We start from the raw sequence: 18,196 nt of genomic DNA, 5'->3' as shown, positions 1-18,196 counted from the left end.
AAATGATCTGATGAAAGATATATTACATGGTGTATGTTGTACAGAGGTAAGTGATCTGATGAAAGATATATTACATGGTGCATGTTGTACAGAGGTAAGTGATCTGATGAGAGATATATTACATGGTGCATGTTGTACAGAGGTAAGTGATCTGATGAAAGATATATTACATGGTGCATGTTGTACAGAGGTAAGTGATCTGATGAGAGAGATATTTCATAGAGCATGTTGTACAGAGGTAAGTGATCTGATGAGAGATATTTCACATGGTGTATGTTGTACAGAGGTAAGTGACCTGATGAGAGATATTTCACACGGTGTTTGTTGTACAGAGGTAAGTGATCTGATGAGAAATATATATATATGTATATATATATACGTTATTCCTGACGTATGTTATATGAACATTCATTCAAACTAGTCCTCCATAAGTTTAGCCACGTTTGCAATGTTGTAATGTTCCATTCGTACGAGCTTCTGTCAAAATATAAATGACTTCACGTGCATGTTTACCGCGATGACAACTAATCCAAACTGTAGATTAGAATTATATTATATAATGAAACACACTGGTATGTCATTCACCACAAAAACGGTAAGTGACAACTGAAGGCAGCAGGCTCCCGGTGGATATGACAACTGAACGCAGCAGACTTCCTATAAATATGAAAACTGAACACAGCAGGCTCCAAATAGATGTCACAACAGAACGCAGCAGGCTTCCGATAGATGTGACAACTGAAGGCAGCAGGCTCCAGATAGATGTGACTACTGAACACAGCAGGCTTCCGATAGATGTGAAAACTGAACGCAGCAGCCTCCAGTTAGATGTGACAACTGAAGGCAGAAGGCTCCATATAGATGTGACAACTGAAGGTCCGCAGGCTCTAGATAGATGTGACAACTGAATGCAGCAGGCTCTAGATAGATGTGACAACTGAAACTAGCAGGCTCCAGATAGATGTGACAACTGACGGCAGCAGGCTCCATATAGATGTGACAACTGAAGCTAGCAGGCTCCAGATAGATGTGACAACTGAAACTAGCAGGCTCCAGATAGATGTGACAACTGAAGGCAGCAGGCTCCAGATAGATGTGACAACTGAAGCTAGCAGGCTATAGGTAGATGTGACAACTGACGGCAGCAGCATCTAGATAGATGTGACAACTGAAGGCAGCAGGCTCCAGATAGATGTGACAACTGAAGCTAGCAGGCTGTAGGTAGATGTGACAACTGAAGCTAGCAGCATCCAGATAGATGTGACAACTGAAGGCAGCAGGCTCCAGATAGATGGAAAACGGAAGACAGTAGGCTCCATATAGATGTGACAACTGAAGCTAGCAGGTTCCAGATATATGTGACAACTGACGGCAGCAGGCTCCAGATAGATGTGACAACTGAAGGCAGCAGGCTCCAGATAGATGAGACAACTGAAGGCAGCAGGCTCCAGATAGATGAGACAACTGAAGGCAGCAGGCTCCACATAGATGAGACAACTGAAGGCAGCAGGCTCTAGATAGATGTGACAACTGAAGTTAGCAGGCTCCAGATAGATGAGACAACTGAAGGCAGCAGGCTCCATATAGATGTGACAACTGAAGGCAGCAGGCTCTAGATATATGTGACAACTTTAGGCAGTAAGCTCCACATAGATGGAAAACGGAAGACAGCAGGCTCCATACAGATGTGATAACTGAAGCTAGCAGGCTCCAGATAGATGTGACAACTTAACGCAGCAGGCTCCATATAGATGTGATCTGCGGTAGGAACTACCGCACTCTGAATAGGCGGAGCTTATACGAGTGATCTGACAGGTCAATATAACGTCATGCTTACACACAAACGGGTTACGTCATGTAAACACCCACCAGCGTGGGCGTTTCACAACAAGGACGTAAGTGTTAATGGCAATACATATCCATCAAACGATTCCAAGACTTTTCTTTGGTTTCAAAACCTACCCGCCATGATGTCTTCACATCTTCATAAAATAACACTGTGGAATGTCCACGATTTATGTTTTCATTCCAGAACACACACATTAGTTCTGCCCTATTCTCTGGACGAGAACGAAACACGTTTGTCGTGATGAATAAAAGCAGTGTTTATGAACACAAACACCATACTATGTTCAACGGCACCAACCGTGATCCTGTGATGCACGGTGTATTTGTAGTTATGAATTTCTCACAATATACATGGCAATCGGTGATTTCAACAGTGTTGTGTTAATTCGTCTTGCCTTCATCTGGAATCTGGATAACAACGATTGTGAAAACCCTGGTCATGGTCAAAAATATGTTCACGTATTGAAAGTAGTATTTTTGTCGTTTCTGCCACATGTTTTCTTTGCCAAGTACATGTAGCAATGTGTTTTGGCAAAGTCACACTTGTCCGAAAGCTCCTGATGTCGAAGTCACTCGATCCTTGAAACTTCGTGGGTCCCAGATTTCCTGTTGATTGGCATGTCATGTGTCATTTGCATAAGGCCATCCATACTTTTTATATGTGTTTCTAACCTCAAACCTCAACTAACTAGAGAGCGGGCGGACGAAATAAAACATGTAATTTATTAAACCAAATGCTTTTCAATAATTGTGTTATTTTATGACATGTTAAAATAGTTTAAAACACTTTGTACTAGAATTTAGTCTATAAATTAATTTATGATGTAAATCGAGTGGCTTTGCTTCGGAAATAACTGAAGAAGGATAAAGTTGACCTGTTCTTTCATGACGGTGCAATGGTAGATCTTGATCTACTAGAATTTCTTTTATTAGATTTGTACAAATTTACATACATATACTTCACACACTTCGAAACGATGTTCCGATGAATAAATTTGTTAACTCCAAGTGTGTCATGTACGTGAACATGGATTTCAACATTATTTTCTTCAAAATTATTCAGGTCGCTGGCTACTCGGATCATTGGTCTCGAAACTCAAAGTAACAATGTTTCTCTAAGATGCATTTTTTACTCGATCCATGACGAGGATCTGTCATGATGTTGAGGCCTCGACATTCTTCCTGGTCAATTAAGTTCCACCATGTAATACACACAGCCACATTTGCGTCTTCGTCACAAGATTCCTTCGCAATACCCACCCACGTGATCAGGGTTACGACCTTGGGATGAATTAATGAATTAATTTGCATTTTTAGAAAAGAAATGTTTTCGTGAATACGCTTATTAAAAACATCCTGTACATGGTATTTTTGGATTGCACTGCGGATTTCTTTTATTCTTTGTTACTTTCTAAAACTTTTTGTTTTCCCCCTTTCTGACCACGCGATCTCCTAGCAACCACGCCCCATGACCACGTCCGAGTTGCTGACATTTGTCAAGAACTTTGCAAGTTCGCTTGTCTTAAATATGAGCAACAAAACATTTTCGTGTGACGCTTAATTTGACGGAGAGTTGCTCGAGGTAATCAGGGGATTTGGGTTATTTCGATTATGACATTGGCGACTTTATCATAGAGAAAAAAACATTCATGATGATGACATTCCGACCGTCAACTCGAATCGACAAGATGGCGCCTCTCCCTCCGCCTTTGCAAATGCATCAGAAACTTTGACAAATTCAGTGCCGATTCTTCGGATGAGCGAATCAGTATCACAGCGAAATTTCATTTTGGACCCAGATGAAGCCGAATATGTATGTTCAACCATGAGTGACACAGCACAGGCAATCGCAGTTTGGGAATGGTGCGGCCACCTTGTTGCAAAAATTCGTCGATTCGTAAACATTGCTTCCAATACTTCTGGACTAAGCTAAATAGACGAAGTGTTTGTAGAGATCGTAGCTATTCGGACTTGAAGAAACGGATATTAAACGTTGCAGCAGATAAAGGAATGGTGTTTTGCAAAGTAAAACTTGTGCACGAAGTGTATCCAAATCCACAGGAACTCGATGATAGCGTGTATAACATAATATATTCGTATAGAAAAAAATCACACCCCTCTATATACATAGAGACAAGGAGTGACACCCGCCATCTTGGTTCTTATTCAAGATTTCGCACTCGGTTCGAATCACAGATCGATATCGCATGAAATATGAATGTCACTTATTTCAACCTATTGGAACTTGCTAAACAAACCACTGGCTACACAATTGTGTTCATCTGTGGTCAACACACCTCGTATTTATTTTAAAACAACCATCAAATGTCAGCTCTATGCTGCGCCGCTGAGGTAAACAAGAAAAAGGTGGCCGGAAATTACGGCGCTACACGGGCTTGAACTCAGCAAACCATAATCAAAGTTGTCTTCGAATATGTGTATTGGAGGTTTTGTTTATCGTAAGTACAATATTATCTAGATACGCTTCATGTAGGTCAAACTATCTAGTATATTTCGTGACTTAATTATCAATTGCTTATGTGCATTGTTATTTTGATACACGTGACATATTCATATATTTTTGTAAGGCTAAGGAATATTGGCACAACTTCTGGTGCTTCAAATTAGGCCTCTTTCTAAACACAAGTTGAAAAATCTGTGGAATAATTTAAGTTTTATAAAGATAATCTGATTACTGTTGAATGCAAATGACCAATACTAAACAAATATCTTTATTTTTCGGATTGAACAGAAAAAATCTTGTTGTCAATTTAGTATTTATGTATCGTTGCTGTGACATTAACAGAAACGGTTGTTCTGCTGCTGTTCTGCTGCTGTTCTGCCGTAAACATATACAACACAATACACTTTGACCACAAATGCATTGAATGTGTCACATGTACACATGACCATGTGCTATTTATAGCGCAAACGTAAATAAGCTCCTCCCACTGTGATTGATGGAGACGCCAAACACGATCGATTCGATTTTTTTATGATAAAACTATAGAAAATTGATTGATTTATATCTAGATATGGAGCCATTTGTGGTATCCAAAGTTTGTCATTCAAGTTGATACGAAGTTTGACGGTCAATGGTGATCACGTACAGTTTTCAAAAAGCTTCTCCCGACACTCGGTTGTGTTTACATTGTCAGTCACTGTTCGAAACTGAAACACCGCCACCTTGTGGTCTATTTCTAGTCAGTGTGGGGTTTTAAGGCAGCAGGTGTATACGCCTGGTAACACTGTGCAGTGTTTTGACAGATGTATTGTGCATTCGCTATTGATAGGTAGCCTTACTTAAGAGGAACATTTAGCGTTTCATATACCATGCAGTCTCAAAGAGAGCAAATATAGACAATAATCACTTCGTGGAAGTTAGTAAGCCGTAGGAAGTTGGATGCACTAATTCATTTCAAATTGGAAAACTATCACCTGTTTCCGAAATTTCATTTCCGCGATACACATTTACTGACGCAAAACGACGCATTACAAGGCTATTATCTCGCTGTCGTTAAACTCACTAGCGCCAACAAATGTAAACATAATAACCAGAACGACGTGCAGATTTCTCTATTGATTCCGAAAATACTTACATGGTGTGATGTTATTCATGTAATTACGACGTGAGTTAAATATCGGTTGTATGTAATGGTTTTCTAAATATAACGTCCATCTGTATATGGTCTATTCCGATAATGCCAGTCGTCTGTTTTCCATGACTATAACTTATTATGAATAGTAACGAGGTTCTTGTTTTTCAAAAGCAGGACTCGCGTGCGTAGTAGATATTGGCTGCACTTCCAAGGACACCAGACAAGCTATATACGTTATCAGTAGCTGATACATATGAAATATATTGTTTCTGACAAAGTATTGTTTTAAGCCATCCACCATTTAGAGCACATTGACTAAGTGTGTGTCATTCTAGGTTTCAATTGTCTTGCAAATGTATAAGCATTAACGCCAGAGGACAATTAGTGGGCGTAGAAGGCAAAGTAGTGGTGAGCATGATACGACGATCAGTGATGACGCCAGGTGCATGACAAGGGTAGGCATGTTCTGTTCTACTGTCTACCGGTAGCAATCGCCACCCACACACTGTGCTGAATAAAGCAAGTAGTTGTTCCCTTATGCCACACAGCAGCACTCCCACGAGACGGCGTGTAAACAATCGAGTCTTGACCAGACAATCCCGAAATGGATCAGCCAATCCATTAATGGACATGAAAACCAGTTATGGGCCATACAATCCAGTGACATGTCACGTGTTTACTTTGCCTAGACTTGATCATGTACAGACCCAGGTGATATGACTGGAAGCGTTTGGCTGTGTCATTAGATACATTAAAAACTGGTTCCTGATCATTCACGCGCCAAAACAAGCCGACACAAGCCACACTCCGGGTTGTTGTTAAAAACGCCTGCGTGCAGTAACAGTAACTAAAGTAAGAACGCACATAGAGGTATGTTTCATATCCAAAGGACATGTCAAAGGCGATAAGCCGTCATCCATTCACCAGTAGTGGATGAATATTTCTTACAACATAACCTATACATCGTCAATGAAACCTAGTTTCAAGGTAAATGATCAATTCATTCAATCTCTAAAAGCATCTAGGAACATGTGTGGCTCGTCTGCTGAAGGGAATACAATTCAGTGTTAATTCGAGCTAATCGGTTCTAATGCTGTGTACATACGCCTCACTGCCTGCACTCGATGGTGTGTGTGATAAACATCTCACGCTCCGGCTCGCAAGACGAGATTTTGGGAAGCGGCAATAAAATATATCTATGTACTTTGGGTAGCGAACAGAATCGGTACAGAAGCATTTCCAGTGATCAAGGAAGGACACAAGGCCCTGTGTTCCCACCTCTCTTGCCACCTACGGTGTCTATTACACTATCCTGAACATACATGTGGCATTACAGACAGGATCTGTTTAACATCTATATTCGAACTATTCGGTCAATTGGCTCTCCCACTATTACACATGCAGAAACTTCAAAGAACATCCACCATGTCCTCGAGGGCATGTTCAATGTTCAAGATTAAGGCCTCATTCAGAGATCCTAGAACTCTAGTGCCTGTCGACATGTTTATTCCAAGGCTTAGTGCAATTGAGACAAGGTTACGTCAATGATGGCTAACAGCTTCTGCCTGTATGGGTGGATAGCGGCGTTACATGGCACTATGCCACACAGTGGTTGTTCTTCAGTGTGTAGCGTGGTGTAGATCCTGGATCATCCAACACTTCAACATGGCAAGACATCGTCTGAAGATCATAAAGTTAAAGATATTGAGAAGCCGATTTGTTTTGTCTAGAAGCTATTATTACTCAAGAGATTACTCGGAGCCGTAAACGCGAAACGTAAATGTTTCTCCATGCAAGCTTTAGGGTTTATAGCAATCTCTTATCAGCAGTTGTTCTAGAGTTGGCCGAGGTTAGCTATGCGTACAATACCACTGTGACCACCAGGCACACTATTTGTACGTAGGTTTATGCATGTTTTCTTTGCGGAGCACACCGGCATACGACTATATTTTTTCGCAAAGTGAAACGACATTGTCATTTTATGGATATCCTCCTCCATTAAACTCGCAATCCCTCATATAACTAAAATATTATGCTGAATGGTGGCGTCAAACAGAAATCACTCAACCTTAATACAATAAACTTCGATCTTAAAACTACACATTAGTGATGTAAGTTTCACGCCGGTTTGATCAGCAGGTCAGTTATTTCACGGCATGTCAGCTTAATGTGTGAGGGAAGAAAAAAGTGATGTATTTCTTAGACGTTTACCATTACTGTGAAACACGCGAGCACGGAAAGGGTGCTGAAAAACCACGGATCATAATCAGGGCAAATCTGGGATCCTAAGGGATGCGATCCTACACAACGAATTGCAATAAAATTAACAACATCAGAAGGATGTATTAATCCTGTGCACGTGAATGTTACATGTACTGCAATCCAGAGTTGATAAGTAAAGACTGGGGATGGTCAGTTCTTTCCCCACGTAGCCGATTTACAAATGACTGATCCCGTAGCGTTAGCACGTTATGTAAGACGTGGGGGCACAAGAAGGCCACAATGAGAATCAATAGCACGTGTTCATAAGAAAACTACACTTTTGTAATGATCGCTCTTTGTCAGATTGTGAAGTGCGAAGTAAGTAGTTGAAGGACATTTCTTAATCGTCACAAGCGAACACTGGTGTAAGATTAATATAGTCTAACTTTCTTCCATAGGCAGTATAGCATGATATTCTCCCTGCCAGGTAAATATCTTAATTAGTATCCTGTAACAAAACCACAATAGAAAATGTGGAAAAGAAAGGGGCGGCAATTTTGACTATATGTTATCGATTACGGTTGGTTATCATGGAAGTCATTTTGACAAATGCACAAAATTTTAGGAGAGACAGAACTTGTATTTTCTTGTATCAGATTTGATTCATATTTATGGAGTCTATCTCCATTCTACAATGACTAAATAAAACGCGAACTCTTTGGTGTTAGCAAATATACTGAGTGAAGCGGCATGGGTTGAGTCCAGTGTTTTGAGTGGGTTATCGATCTGAATTACGGAATCACCGAACAAAATATGGCGCTGAATATACTCAAGCAGTTTGTTTACATCGTAATACTTCGCTCGAATATATGCCAGGCATTGAAAGCATATAAGCACGGCAACTTTGTAAGCATCCCTAACGAAAACAAAGCAAGTTTTGCAAGGCTATCGCTCCACATCGCGCGTCACCATTATGACGTCATTTCGCTCATTGTGACGCAAACGATATGACGTCACAGTCGTATATAGAAAAATTCCAAGCTCTCTGTTGTCTCCAAAACGTAAATACATTCCCTTTGTAGATTTCTATCGTGTTTTCTGCACGAAATGTATTGCCACACATCCTTTGAATATTGTCGTAACCGCATCTGTGCATTTTGTAACCTGTAATTGTAGATATAATTATTTAATTATGCCTACCGACAATGACTGAAAATAGTAATATTCTATGAATATAAGCTTCCGCGGTGATGCGGCCGTCAAACCAGCTGTTTCAATCAGAGGGGGTTTATTGTGATTTAATAGCCTCTGATTGACCAATCAGAATCGAGTAATTTCAAAATTCATGGTAGAACTCCCCTTTTAGTATGTTTAATCCATACTACATCAACTGTAATAAACTAGTTTAGTGCAAGTGCACTATAGGTGGGCATACGGTGTAATCATTTTATGTGACCAAAATATCTCCCACTCAATTCCGTTTCCATAACCAGCCACTTAAACTCCGCAATATTGAGCAGCTTCTTCACAACTTCAATAACAAAACGAGTTTTCTGAATAGTAGCAATTTTTTAAGAAAAGATCCTACCATTAAAAAAGACCCTTTAACTATAACATGAACAAGCGTTACCATAGCTCCGGCCTTGGGTGGGCAAGCTGTGGGATTGGCGTCGTTGTTAGCTGGGATGTTCTTGCATGTCGATTCTTGCAGGGTGATCTCCATACGGTACATTATCCCCATGACGGCCTGGAGGAGGAAATACATACACACCTGTTGATAATCACAGCGTACAAAGGATAGTAATCTATATGGATGTTTACAGGTGGTATTTAATACACACACACTCTCTCTCTCTCTCTCTCTCTCTCTCTCTCTCTCTCTCTCTCTCTCTCTCTCTCTCTCTCATTTTTTTCAGGACATCCAAAATGTCCAGCAAATACTTGTAGAAGTTGTTGTAAACCCTTTCCGTAAAATAATTGTTTCCAGTAAACCCTATCCACCCATAGGGTCACCTCTATAGTTGCATTCTGTATGTGGGTAAGCGTATTCCAGTATATTCCGTTGGACCGAGTGTTTAATTCGTTCGCAGCGAAGGTGGCAGCATGTCGAACAAACGCAGTGACCTTGGTCGGCAATTCACCCATGGGAACTTGGCATCGTCCTGCAGAGAAATCTATGTGCTTAAAATCATTAAAAATGAATAGAAAAGCAATGCCCTTGCTAAACACGTATTCAGGTTATGAATATAATAGTATAATTACACGGAAAAAATGTTTTGAGGGTGTCTTGCAAAATAAACAAAAGCATTGATTTGAATTTTGTCACTCTTCATTATGTTGTCACTCCACACAGAGCCCGCATTTCCTATTTCAGGGACCCGTGAAGATTCCGGGGTAGAATAGGTCTTCAGCAACCCATGCTTGCCGTAAACGGTGACAATGCTTGTCGTAAAAGGCGTCTAACGGGATCGGGTGGTCAGGCTCGCTGACTTGGTTGATGCATGTCATCGATCCCAATTGCGTGGATAGATGCTCATGATATTAATCACTGGATTGTCTGGTCCAGACTCGATTTTTTACAGACCGCCGTCATATAGCAGGAATATTGCTGAGTGCGGCGTTAAACAACAAACCAACCAACAAACCAAAATCATATTTCAGGGCGTGCGGTTAAGGCGTTTGCTTGTCACGCCGATGACCTGGGTTCGATTCCTCACATGGGTACAATGTGTGAAGCCCATTTCTGGTCTCTCCCGCCGTGGTGTTCCTGGAATATTGCTAAAAGCGGCGTAAAACCATACCCACTCACTCCCTCAGTAATCACAGTTCATACACCTCTTCTATGCAATAGTTCGCAAAGGATGTCAGTATCATAATCCTGATTTTAGGAGCTATTCATTACTTCCCCTTCTTTCTAGTGTCCATTCTTAAAAGCGTCGTCTTTTTCATACATTTACAGTGAACTTGCCATATGTGAAATGATGTGAAATGATCTGTTACGTGCATCATTATATTTTGATCAAAGGTCTCAGAACAGGTCATATTCCGCGAGGTACTTAATTATGAGCAATCAAATATTTCATCGACATCTGCGTGCCGAATAGTGCCAGTCACATAAGTAGGCCACGTAGTTGAATTACTGAGTTACCACGTACACGGGAACGTTATGTAACGGGAACATCTGTCAGCCTAGGCTGTCTCAAACAAACAACCACATATTTCTTATATATATTGTGCTATATTTTAGCGTTGCCAAAGAATGTACGTCTATCGCCTACCTAAGGACCAGAGACAGGTGACGAACAATATTACAGCAGCCTTCATGATCATCTTGACTGATCTCGGTGTGTCTGAAGACTTGATGAGACGTCAACGGACACCTGAAGTAAAGGCCGTGTTGGTGATAAGGCGAGATAAGTTCTCTTAATACCTTGGTGCTTATTGTCTTATCTTCAACCACTACGTAGTATATACTGACAGTACTATACATGTAAGTCCGCCATGGTTAAATAAGATACACCGTTCTGTTTGTTTTTAATGCTAACAGTATTTTTTTAAATAAATAAAATTATGATGTGCAGTTTATCTGTCACAACTATCTATGTAGCAACGTATGATGATCTTATAAGACAACAAATCTGATCTGTCAAGTGTTTCCTCGTTAGATGCAAAATAAAAAATATATTTTCCTTCAGTAACTATATCTTCAGTAACGATTTAATTGTAAACACATTTTGAAATGGACATTATTGATATTGAAGGAATATCTATGCGTTTTCGATTCTATTTTTGTTGGGACTTTCTACTATAGTTCTTCAAGAATATGTACATATATCTTAACGGCGCTGGGGCCTACACGACCTTTTCAAACTAAATATTGTCTTTGATAGGACGCATTTTAGTGACAATGCATCTTCTTAAAACTATTACAAAGATACTTTGCACATAAATAATTAGGAAATAAGTGTTGTCATTATTTTACTTTAATTGTAGTTGAAATTTGAGATTCTTTAAAAAGAGTACTTGTACATCCTTCCCGAGGAAAAGATACATTTCCTAGACTGATCATACTCTGACAGGGCTGATCTTCTTAGTCCTAAATCTACTTCACCAATACATCAGGCGATAATATCAAGCTTTTGGGTACAGTTAAGCGATGACTTGCCAACAACCAAACAAAACAAAACCGATCTATAAAAACATGTCTACCCCACCACAGGAACAGATGACAGCTCATAGTGTATATTGTCATTGTGGAATTTTGTATCGAGGTGGAATATGCATTTAGTCCAAATATCGCACCTACTTATACTTCACTGGTCTAGCTGCAACAAAACAAGTGATTTGTTTTCTTTTGTGACTACAATACTCATACGGCGCCATTTATATTAAATGTACATGTACTCGGGGTTAATCTGATTAATGTTTTGTATATGGATATAAATACTAGCGACAAAACCCTTTCCATATTCATAACAAATCTCTGCCTCACGAAGTAAGTGGTGGTGCAGACTCATGAGTGTGGTCTTTAAATCAGGGAACTATATATAATCGTGGAATATATAATTGGTTAATACTGCAATATGCCGTGTCTCATCTTAAATCCCGTCTCGATCAGTTTACGTACGCTTCAGGACATTTGACTGTCCGCGTTCTGTTCAAACACAACTTTGAACGGTTGCCACAACTCACTGACAGTTATATCAGGGTATGCTTCATGACAATGCTGTACATTTTTGCAATCATTTATCTTCTAACACTGTGCAAGGTTTATTGAAACATCAGTCCGTACAGCATTTTATGACATTGACCATTGTTAAAAGCTAAATGATTGTATATATATATATATATATATATACTCTTCAAAAATAGAAACTTGACACTGACGTTCAAAATGTAATATAATGCGATTGTTTCAAAATAGGACACAGAAACCATAATTGAAACACTGTTTGAAGATCAATGTACACAATGTTCAAAACATTAATCGTGCCACCTAGACAGACACACGTACACGATACAGTTAATGTCACAGGGGTACAGAAAAATGACAGTATCGGTTGTGCCCACCACGTGCATCAATCACCGCTTGACACCGACGACCCATAGATGCAATCAAGTTGTCAGTAACACGCTGTTGGATGTGCTGCCATTCATGCTGAAGTGCATCAAGAAGCGCCGGAAGTGTTTGGGGCGGTGGATTCCTTCTGCGAACGCGTCGATCCAACTCGTCCCACAGATGCTCAATCGGGGACAAATCTGGTGACCGGGCTGGCCAAGGTAATGTCTGGATGTTGTTGTGCTGTAAGAAGTCCTGACAAACACGTGCAATATGCGGTCGAGCGTTGTCCTGCTGGAACTGTCCGCCATGAACGTTGACGTGAGGAAGAACGTAAGGCTGTAGGATCAAGTCTCTGTAACGCACACCTGTCAATGCACCTGCCACATGCACGAGAGGCGTCCTACCACCGTGATGAATTCCGGCCAATACCATGACACTTCCGCCTCCAAATGGGACAACCTGCTTCACACAGTTGGGGGCATAAAGTTCACCCGACGTATGTAGACACGTGCGCGCCCCTCAGCAGGTGTGAGTAGGAAACGGGACTTGTCTGTAAACAGTACAACACTCCTACTTGCACGTGCCCATCTAACCCTCTGTTGGCACCAAAGCAGACGGTCCGCCAGATGACGTGGGGTCAATACACGACGTCGAACAGGTCTTCGTGCAAAAAGTCCAGCCTCCCTCAGTCTGTTGCGTTCCGTTTGATCTGATATTCTGCGTACCCCAGGGATCTGTGCGGTTGTAGACGTGGCTGTGGTAGTGCGGTCTCGAAGGTGACGCAGCCGGAAGTATCGATCTTGTGCTTGGGTTGTCACCCTTGGTCTTCCTGAGCTTGGTCTGTCGTCAACTCTGTTGGTGTTGTTGTATCGGGTCCACAGTGCGGAGATTGTCTGTCTGGATACGCCAAAGTGCCTGGCCACTTCTTGCTGAGTTGCTCCAGCTATCTCCCAATGGCGTTGTTCCGTTGAGCTGCATTCAATCTTGGCATTCTGTCACTGCCTCCACTGCCGTTATAAGAACTGTATGAACAGCCGTTGATGTGGATTTTTTATACCCATTCAGCAGGGGGGCCTGCATGCCTAAATGCCCGATCCCGTTAGTCACCTCTTACGACAAGCATGGGTTGCTGAAGACCTATTCTAACCCGGATCTTCACTGGGGTCTCCAGTCATGCAGAATATGAAGATGAAATGAAGAGTATTCATATTAAGGTTAGCCAAATGGTGCAGTGTTGAGCTGTAATATTGGGCTGATCTGATTGAAAAAAGGTATAAGTATGTAATGATCACAAAGTAAAGGATTTCTTGGCGTTGCACCTAGCACAGCTAGTGTAGTGAATGTCGTAGATATAATGTGCGAGGGGAGATCTCTATCCCAAGTTTGGTGCCGGGCGTATCTGGGTTGCTGTATGACATATATTAGTGCTCACTTGGCTTTGTTCAATTATCTTATATTTGGCGAGCTTCAGTTCCATGACTTAATTATTGACTTCGGTTCTGTGGTACCCTACTCCTTAGCATTGGCATAGACCAAACTGAGCATAGAGCTGTCATTCTGTCACCATGGAGGGCCATTCGAGGGATAAGAAGATCTGGTCGACCCGACACCGGCATCATAAAAAGATAATATTGATGCCGCACGCAAACCTGGTACTGAACAATAGGCAAAGAGTAAGAGGCGACAGCGGGTTTCTGGTATGGGTCAATAGAAACAATCCTGCATTAACATCTCTCCATATATCAAAGGTGTGTGACGGATGGCTTTCCAGAATGCAGTTGGATGACATGAAGGCTGTGCGGGTCAGCGTATCTAATGCCCTGTTAAACAGATATAATAGCAACCCAGAATGTTTTCAGTGTAGACTCGTGACAGAAGATGCGATCTGGAGTCATTACTGGGGAGCAAGCAAAGCTTCATGGAGCGGAGAGACTTTCTCCCCAAACCACGTAGTTTAAAGCAGCCAGAACAACTATGAAAGTTAATGACAACCTTCTTTTGGGAGAGTATAATCCATATCGATTATTTACGGCTATGAATGGTGAATATTATGCCAACTGATTGAAAGTAATGCGCGAGTCTTATAAGAATGAGACTCGCGGCAAATTTCGAGATGGTATTCTTCTCCATGAGGATAACGTTACATTCACACAAGTCATGTTGCAATTGCTGCTGTACGGGAATCTGGATATGAGCGTCTAGCATTGATTGTTGCTGTGGAAGGTTGGTTGACAGACCAGGGTGTGACCTTCTACAAAACAGGGATAACTGACCTGGAGTAGAAGTGGAACACGTTGAAATGCAAGGGGACCATGTTGAAAAATAGTTAATAGCTCTTTGTATTTTTGGCACACAACTGTTCGAGACCAGCTCGTACTCTGTTATAGTTACACAATAATAACTGCCCTTTCAAGATACCATGAGCATGCCACATTATGAAAATCTGAACTGGATATCACAGCATACGGTGTTGGAAAAAATAATTTGAAAGGTATTTGCAAGATTTGCTGTTTAGGGTATGAGTATCATGTTTCCTTTTTTGTCCATTCAATGTTGACAGAAAATAATAATTTCTCAATTTAGACTTATTTTTTTAGATTCATAAATTCTACCTATTCATGTGATGAAATGGGGTTTAACGTTGTGTCCAAGAGCAGTACAATTGTATAGCGACGCTGCACGTGTGTGTATGTGTGTAGATGCTTGTACTAGTCAGGACTAACGCCGATTTGATAGTGCTAGCCGACTGAGATACCATGCGGCAGTTAAATATGAATACCCCACTCAGACACAATATACGGACTCCGAGCCGACCAGTCCTTGTTATAGCCCCTCAGTGCCAGGTAGGGTACCATCTTTTAACGTCTTTCGTATGACGCGGCCGGGGATCGAACTCCGGACCTTCCCCTCTCCGGGTTGACACTCTACCGCTTGACCACGGAGGCGGTCACCTATTCATGAGTAAAGACAGTAGTCTCATTGTGTAACCATCCAAGAATATCTATCATGGAGGGGCAGATGCACGGGTGGACCAGCCAGGCGACTTAGGCGCCGCATTCACTGTGCAAAGTTGTGTCCCTTGGGCACGCCAGAAACCTATGGTTGTGGGTTCGAATCCCGGTTTGCCCCGACTATGTTTCTAGGTTTGTCAGCTACATACCCGTGCTCGTGGGTTTCTACGAAGTGGCAAACGTCTAAGACCTGCATCACTTCGGGCTTTCCTCCCACATCAAGCTGACACGCCGTGATATAACTTGAATATTGTTAAAAGCTGCCTTAAACTAAACTCACTTGCTCACTCACTCAAATGCGTTGGTAGCCAAACATGAGAAGGCATGTCGCCTGATTACAGGCTGTTGATAAGAAGCCTAATTTTGTTGTGTCGGGGATATAAGGCAGATGTCTTATATTTGAACGGTTATGTACCCGAAATACAATTGATGTCATCTATTACTTCGAGAAATAGATATCAGGCTGTCTCTAGCACATACACTTGAAACAAAAGATTGAAACATTTGAGTGAAACTAATGCTGTTTTATGAAATTAATGTTTCACTGAAGATAATAGGGTTTCGGATTTATGACCAAACACTTGGACATAACGCCATTCCTTTGTAAAACTGAAGTGTGACCTGATTTAGTCTTTAATCTGACGCCAGTAAAACGTTGTTGTTATTGCCGTTGTTGTTTTTCTTCAGGCTGGTGGTGTTCACAACGTGCATATACAGATAGTTTCTTGAGTTGGTAATTTATCTTCATATAGTTATTATTTAGGTAAATCTTATTATTTAGGTAAATAGAGTTTTATGACAGCTCGGAACACTAATAATTCAAACTATTTACATTCCAATAGATATCGTAAATTTAGAGGAGAGCTCTTGTAAACTATATTACACTTCTCAATAAAAACTGACTGAAATTTTTAATAAAAAACATGACACACGTATTGGTTTTTTTTTGGTTGCGATAGTGTTTTGTAAATCTCGTCATGTCGCTGTTGGATGTCAATCATCCATTGATGGGGACACCGTATGAGGAATGCACGATTCAATCAAACACATCATTCGAGAACACCATGACCAGATAGCAGGGATTGATAATCGCGTGTCATTGACCAAGTGGGACTTGTAACTGGATTGTCGACCGCACTTCAATCATTGACTTGGTGTACCACTGTTTCAGCTGAGAGAAACCAATCAGATCGTGTAATGATCATGTTGCCAGCATTATTTCCATATAGTTTTACCTCTATCGTACACACACCACATGTTCATAACTGCGTGGGTAACACAGCTCATTCCACAATAAGCGTATGAGTCATGTTAATAGTTGATAATCACTCATATCTTTTCTGTCGTTGTCAGATAATACAACGTAAACTCAACAAATACAGTACATTAAGGCTTCGACAACTGAAACGTCTGTCTGTTACTTTCAAAGAATAAAAGGAAAACGCGCTTGGAGCCAATATTTCAGATTATCAGATGTTTGTTTCCAGTTCGATATTCTGTCTGTGTTAACGTCAACACGGGAAATGCTCAGATACATCTTCTGAGTGCCGTTGAAGGCGCAGGTAACGACAAAGATTGCAACCATGACATGTGGATAATAATCACTCTGCACAACTAGCGTTATGGAAACATCACGAAGCACTTAATGCATACATCAATATACATCCGCTTGTCGTGCTTGGCATCAAATCTTCTTGTCACAAAATGGATTTTAAAAGGAGATAAAACTGATAAAAAGTCTGATTGAAAAACGACTCAGCAAACGTTTACATTTCTGCATTGTGGACATCAGGGCAGTTGTACCAGCTGCTTGGTCTAACATAGTGACTGCCTGCTTCTTCGCGGTCATTTCACAAATGGCCATGGCCGTGATGCATATTTGAGTTTGTGTAAATTGAACTTTACTATACCAAATCGCTTCAAGTCCAGTTTCATAAAGTTTAAATGCAAGCACTTTACATTTATAAAGCTTTTCAAGCACTGCACTTACACGCATGTTTACCTTCCCTGTGGTTATTTGACATGCTTTTACAGCCTATCATGCAGGAAATGTGCTCACGTAATGAAGCAGGGAAATCGTAACTTGTCCTCAAAGAAAATAGTTCGGTTCCCAGAGGCAGTTATTCAGTGAAGTTGCGGATCCTACAGGAAGGCGAAATTGGAACCACAGTGACATATTAGGTCATTTATGAGGCATTATATTGGCAATAAAAACTGCTATTCCGGGAGGTTATACCTTTCAGAAAATTTATTTTCCAAACCTGGGAGTAATTCTTACTTTAGAAGAAACACACGCAGTAATTTCACATTCTGTCGCCGACGTTAAAGAATGAAAACGTTGTTCCTGGTTGCTAGTAAGTATCAGCCTTGGAGATTAAGTCCAAGTGCTAGGTAGGCTTGGGACATGCTGTTCCAATATTGGAAGTTGTGACAAAAAACAACTTCCAGTGTAACTCACAAGTGACCGTCCAGTT

General features: G+C 41.0%; 1 protein-coding gene across 1 annotated transcript; it reads right to left on the bottom strand.

Annotated features, from left to right (window-relative positions):
* Positions 1 to 6,936: 6,936 nt before the first annotated feature.
* Positions 6,937 to 11,082, bottom strand: LOC124132270. The gene is made up of 4 exons (XM_046496117.2): positions 10,928 to 11,082; positions 9,663 to 9,811; positions 9,280 to 9,396; positions 6,937 to 7,127 (listed from the first exon to the last, which is right to left on the bottom strand). Exons 1-4 carry the CDS (start codon positions 10,977 to 10,979, stop codon positions 7,044 to 7,046), a joined length of 402 nt encoding a protein of 133 aa, XP_046352073.1. The 5' UTR covers positions 10,980 to 11,082; the 3' UTR covers positions 6,937 to 7,043.
* Between the last annotated feature and the right edge of the window lie 7,114 nt (positions 11,083 to 18,196).

This window comes from Haliotis rufescens, unplaced genomic scaffold, assembly GCF_023055435.1.
Source record: "Haliotis rufescens isolate VD_foot unplaced genomic scaffold, xgHalRufe1.0.p SCAF_13, whole genome shotgun sequence".
Lineage (NCBI taxonomy): Eukaryota > Metazoa > Mollusca > Gastropoda > Lepetellida > Haliotidae > Haliotis > Haliotis rufescens.
Note: the sequence above shows the minus strand (reverse complement) of the source record. Positions and strands in the feature narration are given on the sequence as shown.